Below are 14265 nucleotides of genomic sequence, written 5' to 3' on the forward strand. Positions count from 1 at the left end.
TCCAGAAACAACGTTCAGATCCCCAGGTATGAAAGGAGAGAAATTTGTACAGATTTGGGAACTACCAGGACCCGAGCAGTGGTTCTCAGCGGCCATGACTCTGCCCTCCAGGGGACATTTGCTAGATCTGGAAACAGACCTGGTTGTCACAGAGGAGAAGTACTGTGAGATTTGCCGGCATCTAGAAGGATGCTGCCAAACAACGAAGAATCCCCTGCCTCCAAATGTCAGTGGTGTCCAGGTGGACCAACCCAGTGATGGAGAAACTAACTGAAAAGGTGGGGGTGGGGAAGGGCAGTGAGGACTCTAGCACAGGCCAGTAGGAGCCCCGGTGTCACCAGCTGGGCAGTGGGGGCTGGAGAGGAGGCTGGCTGACCACAGATCTCCCAGGCTGGTCAGGGAGCTTGGATTTTGAAAGCCACGGGGAGAGTGATGTGGTAGGAGCTGTGCTTTGGACAAAAGGCTCTGGCTGCTGAGGAGAAGGGACGGGGAGCCGCCCTCCATGCTGGGCCAGGGCAGAGAGGAGGGAGGGACCAGGAGCACTTCCGGAGTTGTGGTAGGCAGGACAGGGCAGTGTGCTGGGCACAGGGAGTAGGAAGGGTCTTTAGCAAGCAGTTTTGCTACTTGTCACCCGGCATCAGGTCACAGCAGAGGACAGCAGGGAGGAGCAGACCTCAGTCTCTTCCTCATGGGCTTCCATTCTAGCCAGGGAGACAGGTGAAAGAGTCACAAATAAATGCACCCTAAGAATGTCTGGACGCTGTGCAGGAGAAGCAGGTGTTATGACGATGCAGCTTCTGGCTGAGGCCTGAGGTGTGGACTGAGTTGTCCAGGCAGGGGCAGCATGCGTGCGGACTTGTGAACAGCAAGACTGGCGGCTGAGTGGCAGCCACAGAGAGCCCTGGAAGGGATGCAGGTGGGGTTGTGACACTGTTAAGGTCGCAGCTTCAACAGGCCACTTTGGCTGCAGAAAGGGGGCAGGACAGGGCCACGGTGTTCCTAGGTCACAGACAGCACTGGTCCAACAAGTAGGAAGGTGGCCACACTGATGAAAGGAGATGGAAGGGGCCCAATATCTTTATTTTTAAAAATTACTTATTTTTTTTATTTAAAAGCTTTTATTAAGGTAAAATTCACTAACATAAAGTTCACCATTTTAACCATTTTAAAATGTACAGTTCAGTGACATTTAATAAATTCACAGTGTTATGCAATCATCACCAATATCTAACTTCAGAAAATTTTCATCATTCCAAAAAGAAACCCCACACCTATTATCAGTCCCTCCCCCACTGGCAACCACGAAGCTCCTTTCTGTCTCTATGGATTTCCCTATTCTGGAAACATTTCATAGAATAGAATCATGTAACAGGGGCTTCTCCTATCTGGCTTCTTTCAGTTAGTGTGATGTTTTCCAAGTTCATTCGTGATGCAGATGGATTAAATGTACAAGGGTTTTATTAGATGGTGTTAGGTGACAATGAATAGGTACTATTATTGCTGGAAATAAATTGGGGGCAGGTGGGGGGGGCTGGGGGAGCCATCAGACGGGCACAGCTCTTTTAGTGAAGACAGTGACAGGAGGCTGGGTGGGGACATCCTCCATCACTGGGCATCTGACTGGCTCAGTAACGCCAGTGTGGAGTCCTTGGCCCGAAGAAGTGTGGCCATGGCACGAAGGCCGTGATTGATCTGGAGCATATCGGCTGAGCCCCTTGTGAATTGTGTTTCTTATAGTTTGAGGACTCCTGTTTTCACGGCAGCCACAACTGTTTAATAATAATGTCCTGTGTGTGTTTCTTTGAAGGAAGGCTGAAAATTAATTAGCTAATCATCCACCTGAAGAATTGAATAAACCCAAAACAAAGGAGAGGAGGAGAAATATAAAGAGTAGATATTAATGAAATAGGAAATACACATATGATAGAGACAATCAGTCAAGCCAAAAATCGGTTCCTGGACAAGATTAATAAAAATAGCAAACCTCCGGGAAGATTGAGAGAGGGAGAGAGGAAAATACATAAATAACAATAGGGACTTAAAAGCAAACACAGCCATAGATAAAACGTAGATTAAAAGGATGATATGAAGAACTTTGGGCTGGGACATTGCTAGAAAAGCAGAACTGAATCAAACTGACCCAAGAGGAGATGGAAAATCTGAACAGTCTTATAACCCTTATAGATAGAGAATCTCAGCAATTGGAATCACAAAGAAAACATCAGCCCCAGCCAGTGAGTTCCACTGAACTTTTAATGTACAAATTCTCTGTGGAAATGCTCCCCAATTCACTTGAAGGACAGCATAACCTTGATACCAAACTCTGGTAGGAATGGGTGCAAGAGGAGAACTGGGGGGTGATGTCGTTCAGAGACCAGCTGTGAAAACTCCAGACAAATTGTTAGTAAACCAAATCTCACTAGTGCCTAAAGACAATAATCAGTCGTGACCAAGTTTGATCCGCCCTAGGAATGAGAGGGTGGTTTCACTTCAGGAGATCAATTACTGTGAGCTACCGTCTTAGCATACGGGAGAAAAACCAGATGACCCTGCTAAGGCAGAAGAGACATTTGGTAGGATTCATCATTATTCATGATTAAAACTCCTAGAGATTAAGACTAGAGGAGAATATCCTGATCTGATGAAGGGCACCTACTTTTTATAAGGGACATAACAAACATGCTTCATGGTGAAAGGTTGAGAGTATCTTAAAGATGAGGAATGGGACAGTGTGTCCACCATCACATTTTGGGACATCATTGTACCAGCTGGCACGGGAAGATAAGAAAAAGAAACACAAGACAGGGGCGCCTGGGTGGCTCAGTCGTTGAGCGTCTGCCTTCGGCTCAGGTCATGGTCCCAGGGTCCTGGGATCGAGCCCCGCATCAGCTACCTGCTCGGCAGGAAGCCTGCTTCTCCCTCTCCCACTCCCCCTGCTTGTGTTCCCTCTCTCGCTGTGTCTCTCTCTCAAATAAATAAGTAAAATCTTAAAAAAACAAAAAAACACAAGATACAAGAATTGGATAAGGAGAAATGAAACTTATTTTTTCAATATTATCCACATAGAAAACAAATCTAACAATGAATAGTCAGAATTAAGCAGAAAATTTAGCAATATTGCTTATACAAAATCAATATACAAAGAAGGCTGCATTTCTAAATATGAGCAACAGAAAATGTGACTTTAAAAATTGAGTCCTTTATTATAGCATGAAAATGTAAAGCACAGCAGAATAAAGCTCATATAAATGTGTAGGACCAATAATTGATGGAGAAAATTATAAAACTTTTTGAAATAAACCAAAGACCCCTCAGATAAATGAAGATCTATATTTTGCTCATGCATTGAAAGTCTCAATATCACAAGGATGTATATTTGCCCCAGACTGATCCTTTCTTTTTTTTAAGATCAAGAGGGAGAGGGGTCGGGGGGGCAGCCGTGGGAGGGGTAGAGGGAGAGGGAGAATCCCGAAGCAGACTCCGTGCCCAGCCTGGAGCCCAATGTGGGGCTCAATCTCACGATCCTGAGATCATGGCCTGAGCCGAAATCAGGAGTCGGACACTTAATCCACTGCACCACCCAGACACCCCCCTACAATTGATCTTTTGAGTCTATGCAATTCCTGTCAAAAGTCCATTGTGTTTGTATAACCTGACAAGTTGATTCTAAAAATTACATAGACAAAAGAATAGCAAGAATAGCAAAAATTCTCCTAAAGGAAAAAAACCAGGTAGGGATGTTTACCTTCTTGTAGAGCTTTAGTAATTAATACAGAATGGTGCTGGCACAGAGATAGACAAATCGATCATCTGAGCAGAACCGAGAGCCCAAGGGACAGACCCACACATATACACAACTGTGGTGTATAAAAGAGCTGGCTTGGCAGTGGGGAAAGGATACCTTTCAACAAATGGTGTTCTGACAATATAATTATATAAAAAATTAAAGCTGACTCCTGCCTTACATCATACAGAAAAATTAGTTGCATGTGGTTTAAAATGCAAAAAGCAAATGTACAAATTTTAGAAGAGAATATAGGAGAATGTACTCTAAACATTCCAGAATAACATTCCAAGAGTGTATCTTCACAAGGGTAAATTAAGGAAGAATTTCCTATGATTCAAAAATCACAAAACACAAAGGAAAAATTGGGTAGATTTAGGTTACATCATAATAAATATATCTGTATCATGAATGAGAGATGGTTTTGCAACACTTAATCTGACAGGCTCATACAAGAACATGCAAGAACCTCTACACGTCATTATGGAGAAAGATGACCTCATCGAAGGTGGATGAAGATTTGAATGGCTGATTTGATAAAGGGGAAGCATGCATGGGTAATAAATATGGGAGAAGCTGCTCAACTGTATGGGTAATCAACGAAATGCATATTAAAAGTCATAGTGAGATATTTGAAATGCCCATCAGATAGACAAACATATTGTCCTGATAATACCAGAGTGCTGGGGGGGGGGGTTGCTGAAGGAGCGTCAGTCATACCCTCTGGGTACTAATCTAGTGGAACCCAGTGAGGCTGAGATCCTGTTCCATGGCCTAGCAAATCCCTCGCCTTGATTCGGGTCTCCTGGAGCTTCTTGCCCATATACCAGGAGAACTGTATTAGATGTTTATTGGAGAATTCTTTGAAATAGCAGAAAACATAAAGGAGCACATCTACATCAAAGTAAAATGGACAAATAATTGTACAACAGACTAATATATGTGATGACAACAGATGATTCACAGCTACATGTGAAATGACAACAGAGTATTGAGTGGAAATAAAGTTGCTGAAGGATATATACAGTTCAGTTCTATAAACAGCACGGAAAACTATACAAATATTGTGCAGGGACAGAGGGAGAGAAGGGTGAGCATAAAATTCAGGAAGCAGTGGCCTCTGCAGGTAGTGGAGGTCAGGCAGCACACAGGGGCTTCCTAGGATATCCTGGGTCTATTTCTTAAGCTGGTTGGTGGGTTATTTAAACCTTAGGCATATTTTATAATTTACATGTACTTGTTTGATTTTAAAAACTAAATAGCAATATGGGGACAATTGGGGAGGGTATCCAAGAGCAGGGGGCATGCAAAGGGGGCATTTGGGGCACTAAGTCAGAAGGGGGTGGCACAGTGTTTGAACACTGAAGGATGCAGATAAGTTGGAGGTGCAGGAGTCTTGGATTCCTGTTCTATTTACCTTTATTAAAAAATTAAATATTAACTTATGCAAAAACAAAAAAAATTCCTCTTAGTTCTCCCTCCCCAAATCCCCATATGGGAACCCAACACATAGTGGCAAAGGTGCAGTCTACAAGGGGAGGTACATCTCACTTACATTAGCATCAAAAACATAAAATACTTAGGAATAAATTTAACCAGGGAGATGAAAGATCTGTACATTGAAAACTATAAGATATCAATAAAAGAAATTGAAGAAAATACAAATAAATGAAAAGACACCCCCCCACACACACACCCTGTGTTCATGGATCGGAAGAATTAATATTGTCAAAATGTCCATACTATCCAAAGCCATCTATAAATTAAATGCAATCCCTATCAAAATTCCAATGACATTTTTCATAAACATAGAAAAAAATCTAAAATTCATATGGAACCACAAAAGATCCCAAATAGCTAAAGCAGCCTTGAGAAAGAAGAAAGCAGGAGGCATCAATCTTTCTGATTTCAAACTATATTACAAAGCTATACAAATCAAAATAGTATGGTACTAGCATTAAAAACAGACAATAGACCGGGGCGCCCGGGTGGCTCAGTTGGTTGAGCGTCTGCCTTCGGCTCAGGTCGTGATCCCAGGGTCCTGGGATGGAGCCCCGCATCCAGCTCCCTGCTCCGCGGGGAGCCTGCTTCTCCCTCTGGCCCTCCCCCTGCTCGTGTTCCTGCTCTTGTTACCTCTCTCTCAAATAAATAAATAAATAAATAAATAAATAAAATCTTTAAAAAAATAAAAAGCTTCTGCACAGCAAAAGAAACCATCAACAAAATGAAAAGGCAATTTACAAAGTGGGAGAAAATACCTGATAAGGAGTCAATGTCCAAAATATATAGGAAATGTGTAAAACTCAAGAGCAAGAAAACCCAAATAATCCAATTTTAAAATGGGCAAAGGACCTGAACAGATATTTTCCCGACGAAGATATACAAATAGCCAACAATTACATGAAACAGTGCTCGGCACCACTAATAGTCAGAAAAATGCAGATCAAAACCACAGTGAGATATCACATCTATTAGGATGGCTGGTATCAGAAAGACGAGACATGTGTTGGCGAGGATGCGGAGAAAGGGGAACCCTTGTGCCTGTCGGTGGGAATGCAAACTGGTGCAGCCACTCTGGAAACCAGTATGGAAGTTCCTCAAAAAACTAAAAATAGAGCTACCATATGATCTAGTAATCCCACTTTTGGGTGTGTATTTAAGGAAATGAGACTGGGATCTTGGAAAGATGTCTGCACCCCATGTTCACTGCAGCTTTATCCACGATAGCCAGGACATGGAAACAAGCTAAGTCTCTATTTACAGATGAATGGATAGATAAGATGTGAGACATGTACAATGACGTATCTGAGTACAGTCCTAAAAAGGAAATCCTGCCTCCTATGACAACATGGATGACCCTTGTGGGCATTGTGCTGAATGAAGTAAATCAGATGGAGAAAGACTCACTGACATGTGGAATCTGAAAAAGCTGAACTCACAGAAACAGAGAAGGATGGTGGTTGCCAAGGGCTGGGAGGTGGGGGAAATGGGGAGATGTTGGTCAAAAGGAATAAACTTCCAGTTATCTTAATTAAGCCTTCTTACTACAACAACAACAAAAGGAAGGGTAACTATGTGAAGTGATGGATATGTTAACGAACCTTACTATGGTAATCATTTTGCAATATATACACGTATCAAATCATCACACTGTACACCTGAAACTTACATAATATTAGATGTCAATTATATCTCAGTAAGGTTGGGAAAAAAGAAGGGGAGGGACATCTGTAGGAGATGCTGAGGAGGTATAGTGGAGGGAATGGGGGCAAGGCCTCTACCCTCCAAGAATGGGCAGGGGGCCGAGTTTCAAGGACAGTGGGCATGATGACAATGCTGTTGCCAAGCATGGGGCAGTACCAGCTTGGCGACCCCTGAAGACTTCCTTGGGGGGACTGTGGTGCCACCAGTCTGTCCAGTGTGTGACCTTCTGCAGCAGCTGGAGCCTCATGGGGGTACTCCTGGAGGTTCAGGGTGGGCCATTTGCCAGTGGGTAGGACAGAGGGTGAGGGACTAGGGAGCCCTGGCAGGAAAGGAGGGGGCTGGGGAGTAGGAAGCACTGAGATCTGGAGGGGGTTGTAAAACAGGTGAGCTGGAAGGCCCAGGGAGGAAGAAGAGTGTCATCAAGGGGTAACAGACTCCAGTCCTCTGTCCTAACTTCCTCACTCCCAAAGACACTGCCCTCTGCATCCTGCTCAGCTCAGAACTGCCTGCCCTACCACATTTCCCCAGTGGATTCTCTTTTTCGTTCCTCCGGATGAGCATTTCAACCTGCTCCTCCCCCTTTCAGCCTGCAATGCCCCTTCTCCCTCCTGGTTGATTATCTTGTTTCTTATTTCACTGAGAAAGTAGAGCAGTCATAAGGCAGCCCTCACCCTCCCCCCAGTCTACCAACCCACCTGTGCCTACAATCATGTGGCTGGTCTTCCCCTCTGCTGCAACCAGTGGGCTGTCCCAAGTGCTGTGCCCCCTTACCTAGACTAGGCAACACACCCTTCTTGCACCACCAACTTTTCTTTCTTGAGTAATTTCAATATGCATATAAAGTCCAATAACATCCCCATCTTAAAAAAAAAAAAGCACACAAACTCCTTAAATGCTGGGCCTGTCTTTGGCTATATTGTACTATGTTTCTGCTCCCCTTCGCAGAACAATTCACTGCACAAGGTGTGTGCCCTTGCGTATGCAGTTCCTCGTGGGTCATCTGCTTTAACCCATTCCACTCAGGCTATTTCTTACTCTTCTACAGAAACTGCTTTTATCAAGGTAACAGGTGCTTCTGTCTTGCTAACGATTGAATGTTGGTCTTCATCTCTCCGGATTGCTCAGCAGTATTTGGCAGATGAGTATAACCTCTTTCTTGACATATGCTCCTCCCATGGCCCTGGAAACTGGACTCTCCTGACCCTTCCCTCCCTGAATTCTCTGGCTGCTCCTTCTCAGGCTCCTTTTCACCTACTTGATGCTTTCTGAGTGCCCTCCGGCCCCCCGGGCTCTCTGCTCTTTGTCTACACTTATTCTCTCAGTGATGATTTCTGATTCAGGCAGTGGTCTGCCAGGGTGGCACACTCAAAGGGACTATCTACCATGATTTGTGCAGGGTATAACAAAACTTTGAGGGATTGATAGCTCCAGGCACTGGCACCACTCCCCGGCCTGCAGAAACAAGGAGAGGGAGCAGGAACCGTAAGGGGCTGACAGGAGCTGGGACCTTCAATTGAGACTTAGGGCCAACCCCAGGGGAGCCAGCAGGAGCGAGCTCGGGGGATACATACCTTGACCTTGTTCTTTTCTTCCTCCAAGTGCCTACTGGTGCTCCCCATCAGCCAAGTACAACCAGGAGCTGGATGTCCAGGGAGTGAGCTGATGCAGTCTGCACAGGTCAGTGCGTGACACAGAGCAGAGTGGGGAAGGGCAGAGAGAACGGGAGGGGCAGACACAAAGTGTTTCACACAGCTTCCAGATTCATATCTGCAGCCGCGACCTATCATCTGAACATCGCTTGCAACATCCAACTGCCTACTCAGCATCTCCACTTTTATGTCAAATACGAAGTTCTTAATCTCCACCCTGTGGTCAACAAGTTCTTCCCTCATTCCCCTGCTTCAGCGAAGAGTACCAGTCAACAGGTAAAAAACTAAGAGGCTCCATTCCTTCTCTGGCAAGTCTTACAAGCAGCGCATCGGCCATCCAGTCAGCTGCATGATAGAGCCCCGGGCATGATGCTTCTCATCCAAACCACACCATTGCTCCTTTGGGCTGCTGTCGAAGACCCCCCAATTTCTCCAGTGACAGGCCTTCTGGCAGCCTCCCTATAATCTTCCCTTCCATTTTGCAGCTAAGTGACCCTGTTTATGTCTGGGCCACTACGTGCTCACCTCAGTGTGTAATGTCGGTCCTGGTCCTTTTTGCTATATGCCAACTTTCCCACCCTCTTGAAACCAGGAGTGGTACATGGTTCAGATCTGCCCAACAGAGTTTAAAGAGAAATTTTCTGGGGAGCTGCTGAGAAACCTTCCCTTTATTATAAAAGGATGTTATGTGTTTACTTTTAAAAAATGGATGTCCTTTTTACACCCGCCCCTTCTTTCATTTGAGATGGTGGTATAAAGAAGGGATGCTTTGGGCTATGGTAGCCACCTTGGGCCATGAGGTGACAAGCATGAGGACAAAAAGTATACACTGCGACCATGGGAGGGAGGAAGAATGGAAAGAATTCGTGTTCCTGAAATGGCATACTTTATGCCTTTTTATTAAGTGAGGTTAAAACTGCACCATGTCAGCCACTGATAGCTGGCTTGAATTGCTCACCCCTGAATATATCCTGGGCAACACACCCCAGCCCCCTGCAGTCTGTTCCCCACTCAGCAGCCAGAGGGATTCTTCCAGAACTGGGGTCATGATGACCCCTCTGCACAGAACTCTTCTCTGACTTTGAGAGCAGAAGTGGGAGCCTGTAACTCCATCAGCACAGCCCAAGGTTGCCCCTGGGCCCCTGCGCCCTGTGCTGGTCTCACTCGGCACCTTTCGCTTCCTGACAGGGGTCTTCCCCGGCTCAGTGTCACTTGCCATCCTTGTTCTGTTCTCACAGCACTCACTGCCACCTGGTGCTGCCTCTGGTATTGATTTGCGCTCCTGCACTGGTGAAGCGGACAGCGTGCGACATCTGCTTTATCCGCTCAGTCACTCACCAGGAGTGATTCCAGGAGGCTTCTTATCTGAATGTTGTGAGGACTGAATGAACAAATTGTGTGCGAATGGGGTACAGCAGTGTCTGCACAAAGTAAGCACTATGGAAGCATTTGTCATTCCTTGTGTAAGAATGTCAGCTCCATGAAGGCAGAGCTGGGAGCCTCGTGCCTGGCATCTGATAGGTGTTTAGCAGAGTCGTTGAATGGATGGAAGGGTGGATGAATAGCACATAGCAGGCTCTCTTTAATTGTTATTGAATGTCTGATAGAACAAAGGAATCTCTGAGCTGAGATTTTGGAACTGATTCAGTGCATGTTGACAGGAAGGCCTAGGGTACGATTGAGGGCTGAGGGGCCCCAGGACAGAGTTGTGCATCCTGAAAACCCAAGACCAGGGATTTGAGAGCATGGTCTATAAGGATGTGAAAGACTCCGAAAGGATGGCAGGAGAGGGCCCAGGAGCCAGCATCTTGGGGGGAGGCCAGTGGTCCGCAGCAAGGGGAGCGAAGTGTGGGGAGAGACATGGGGAGCCAGGGGCCTAACCCTCCGCAGTTTGGGCTGGAGCTTCTCACGGCTGGTGACGCCTCCTGCTCCTGGGGGCAAAAGAGGCGTCCATTGGAGCCGCTCAGCTCGGCGGTCCGTCGAGGGCAGCCAGTCCAGCCCGGCTCCCGGCCGCAGCAGCCGAGCTCAGCATCTGGCCAGCGCCCGGCCGGGCGCGAAGCGGGATGCGCAGACGGCGCCCGCTCCCGGCGCCCGCCCCAGCCCGGGGCTTAGCCCGGAGGCCTGGGGGGCCGAGGCGCAGCCCAGAGGGCCGGCGGCGGGGACCGGCCGCGGGGGACAGGGCGGGGGCGGCCAACTGGGGGCGGGGCGGGCGGCATTCGGGCGGGCGGGGCGAGCGCGGATTGGCCGGGCGCCGCCACGTGACCGGCCCCTTATAGGGCGTGGTGCGGGCGGCGGAGTCGGGTGCGGCGGCAGGGCCGGGCGAGGTCCGGTGCGGGTTCCGCGGCTCCGCTGCTGCTCCGCTCCGAGCGCCTGGCTGGCGCGCCCCGCGCCCTCCCTGCCGGGGCCGCCGGGCCGGGGGATGCTCGCGGCGCCCTGGAGCCATGGTCCGCTTCGGGGACGAGCTGGGCAGCCGCTATGGGGGCGCCGGTGGGGAGCGGGCTCGGGGCGGCGGGGCCGGCGGGGCGGGCGGCCCGGGCCCGGGGGGCCTGCAGCCCGGCCAGCGGGTCCTCTACAAGCAGTCGATCGCGCAGCGCGCGCGGACCATGGCGCTGTACAACCCCATCCCGGTCAAGCAAAACTGCTTCACCGTCAACCGCTCGCTCTTCGTCTTCAGCGAGGACAACGTCGTCCGCAAATACGCCAAGCGCATCACCGAGTGGCCATATCCTGCCCGGGGCCGTGCCGCGCGGGGGCCGGGGGACCGTCCGGGGTCTAGGGGACAGAGACCGGGCGCGGTGTCCGGCGTCTGCGCCCCGCCGGGTCTGGGAGGGGCGGCCTGGGCGGGGGTGGGGGGGAGCCCGGGGCTGGGGCGGGTCGCGTGCGGCGCCCAGTGGCCATCTTTCCCGGGGTCGGGAGGAGGGTGCGACCTGGGGAGAGGCGGCTCGGGGACGCGGCTCTCGGCGAGGAGGGGGCGGGGCGGGGCTCCGGGGCCCTCCGCGCGCCGCGTGTGCGTGTGTGTTTGAGTGTGTGTGTGTGTGTGTGTGTGTGTGTGCGCGCGCGCGCGCGCGCGCGTGTGGTCGTGGTGGTGGCGGCTGCGGGAGCGGAATGGACGCTGGGCGGAGCCCCCTGTCCCTGGACTCGTCCCTTCACTCCCTTGGTGTGGGTGCAGAGCGCGCGGCGAGCCTGGAGGGCACCCGAGGGCGAATCCGTGTCTGTGTAGGTGTGAGCACCCTGGTGGACGCGAGCCCAGGCGCGTGCTTGGCTGCAGGTGCTTGAGTGTGTGCGTGCGGGCATTACATGAACCCGGTGTTGCGCGTGCGTGCGTTCGAGACTCTGGGTACATGTATGTTCAAGTGCCTGTGTAGGTACATGTGGCTACGTGTCTCTAGGTAGGAGTGTGCGCCTGCGCGGGGTCCTTCCTCCAACCTCGCGCGGGGGGCGCAGTCCCCTCCCCTCGGGTCGCGGGAGCCGTGCGGAGCTGGGCGGGGGCGCTGTCCGCGGTGCTGACGGCCGCCCGGACGTGCGGAGGGGCTGGCCGCCCAGACGGCAAGAGGCTCCGCCTCGAGGCGGACCCCGAGGGTGAGGGCAGGGAGGGCGGGGTAGGCTTCCGAGCGGTCGTTCTCAGCCCCTCTGGAGGTGGCCTCGCCGTGCCTGCTGCACTGCGCGCTGTGGGCCTCCCCTCCCCTCCGCCTTGGCGCCTCCTGGCCAGTCCTTAACCCACGCACTCCGTTTGAGTACATGATCCTGGCCACAATCATCGCCAACTGCATCGTGCTGGCACTGGAGCAGCACCTCCCTGACGGGGACAAGACGCCCATGTCCGAGCGGCTGGTGAGTGGCGGCGGCGGGGGCCTGCGGGCGGGGCTGTGGGGTGGCCGCGGCTTGTCTGATTCCACGGCCCTTTAGCATCTGTGGCTCAGTTTAGCTTCCTTGGGCAGGGTAATCTGCGTAGCTCTCTTCTCTTTTTAGTGGAGGAAAAGGGAGAACCCAGGCAGCTAACAGCTCCCTCAGGGCCAGGAAGACTGGGGTAGCTAGCGCAGCCCTGATGGGAAGGATGGCCTGAGAGAGACCATGTTAGCTAGCGGCTGTCTGCCCTGGGCCACTAGCCACCCCGTACCTCAGATGCGCTGTTCGGTTCCACCACCTGAAGCCCTGATCTAAGAAACTAGGTGAAACCTGGGGTGGGGGAGGGGCATTCATAATGGCCCAGGGAAATGTCAGGCTCTGGGTGAGCGCCCACCTTTCTGGCTGCCCAGGGGCTTTCCTGGGCAGGGTTCTGATTGTCTTTGGTCCCTGTGGTATGGTCCTGGGGCTAGGGGTTGTCCTTCAGCGTTGTCTTTCCTGGCTCTGCTTGGAATCCCTTCCCCATGGGGAATCCCGTCCCCTTCATATGGGAAGCACTCCTTCCCAAGTATTCTTCCCAAACATCCTGAATCATTTTCACCTATTCCTGTCAAGAGCTCCACAGATCCCTGTGGTGTCCCCTGTTGCACATGACAGTCAGAACCCCAGGGCAGGGTCTCTGGAGGGGCAGAGGGTGGTATTTAGAGCAGTGAGCCTCATTTCAAAGGTGAGGCTGTGTCCCCTAGTCCCCAGTCTTTCCTCCTGACCTGAACCCTTTGCCGGGGATCGGTGTAGGCTCCTAGACCTGAGAGCAGGGAGAGGAGCAGGTGCAGGGGTCTGGAGAGGGGGTCTGGGGCCTGGCTGGAGAGATGCTAAAGGTCCTGAGGTCCCTGAGACACAGCCCAGCCTCTCTTGGGGGCATTGGGCATGGAGAGGAGAATCCCTCTTTCCTTGTACCCTGGCAAGCGATTGGTCCTCTCCACAGCTTCTTTCCCTCACTTCAGTGAGATAGGCAGGAGGTGATACAGGGACTGTTCGGTGTTTACCGTGGGCCCTGAACGCCCCCTCCCCGTCATCACAGGCCTAGGGGTGGGGAAGGGAGGACAGAGGGAGGCTGATTTGCGGCTGCTCACAGTTGGGCAAGGCACCAAAAGAAGGCAAGGAAATGGACAGCCAGGGAATGGGAGGCTCCCTGGAACAGTCTTCTGCGGTGCTCGGAAGGCCGGGGGTTTGGGTTGTGGGTTGAGACGAGGGACATGAAGACAGCACAGCTGTGCCAGGCAGGAGTGGGTGTGGCCCCTGCGGGTGACTCTTGCCCTGTGTGGAGCCAGATAGGGTCACTGGCTTCCTGTGGGCCCCTTGTGCGTGCTGGTGGTGAGCGTCTGTTCTGGAAGCTGGAGAAGAGAAAGTGAGAGCAGGGAACCTCTGCAGACCACAGGGTGTGGCCATACCTCCAGGGAAGTCTGGCAGCGGTAGGGCCAGAAGGAAGTGGGCCAAGAGATGGTGGCGGTCGGGGGACGGGGAGGCCAGTGTACAGCGGGCAGTCCTAGGCTTGTCCCTGCTGGGTGGCAGGCTTGAGTGGGCCAGCCGGGCGTCTGGGCAAGTCTGAGCTCCTGCCTCCCAGGTGAGGGAAGGTTTGCTTTGTGGTGATGGGGGGGTGGGCTATTGGGAAGACAAGCAGAATGTGCCCAGCCTGGGCCTGGCCTGGAGGCCTGAGGAGTCCTTGCTGACCGTAGTCCTGTGTGCAGACATAGGCCTTCAGACCTATGGATGGAGAGAAGGCTG

General features: G+C 51.2%; 1 protein-coding gene across 6 annotated transcripts in view; it reads left to right on the forward strand.

Annotated features, from left to right (window-relative positions):
- Window positions 1–11078: 11078 nt before the first annotated feature.
- The window catches only part of CACNA1B (calcium voltage-gated channel subunit alpha1 B), a 181394-nt gene continuing 178207 nt past the window's right edge, over window positions 11079–14265 (forward strand). For all 6 annotated transcript variants that reach the window (XM_088019210.1, XM_088019213.1, XM_088019211.1 and 3 more), the window contains exons 1-2: window positions 11079–11359; window positions 12363–12468. In XM_088019210.1, coding sequence (XP_087875336.1) covers window positions 11079–11359; window positions 12363–12468 — 387 coding nt within the window. The remainder of the gene's footprint in view (window positions 11360–12362; window positions 12469–14265) is intronic.

The sequence above is a fragment of the Eumetopias jubatus genome, unplaced genomic scaffold (assembly GCF_037043125.1).
Source record: "Eumetopias jubatus isolate StellerSeaLion01/CBP00866 unplaced genomic scaffold, mEumJub1_p1.0 scaffold_15, whole genome shotgun sequence".
NCBI lineage: Eukaryota > Metazoa > Chordata > Mammalia > Carnivora > Otariidae > Eumetopias > Eumetopias jubatus.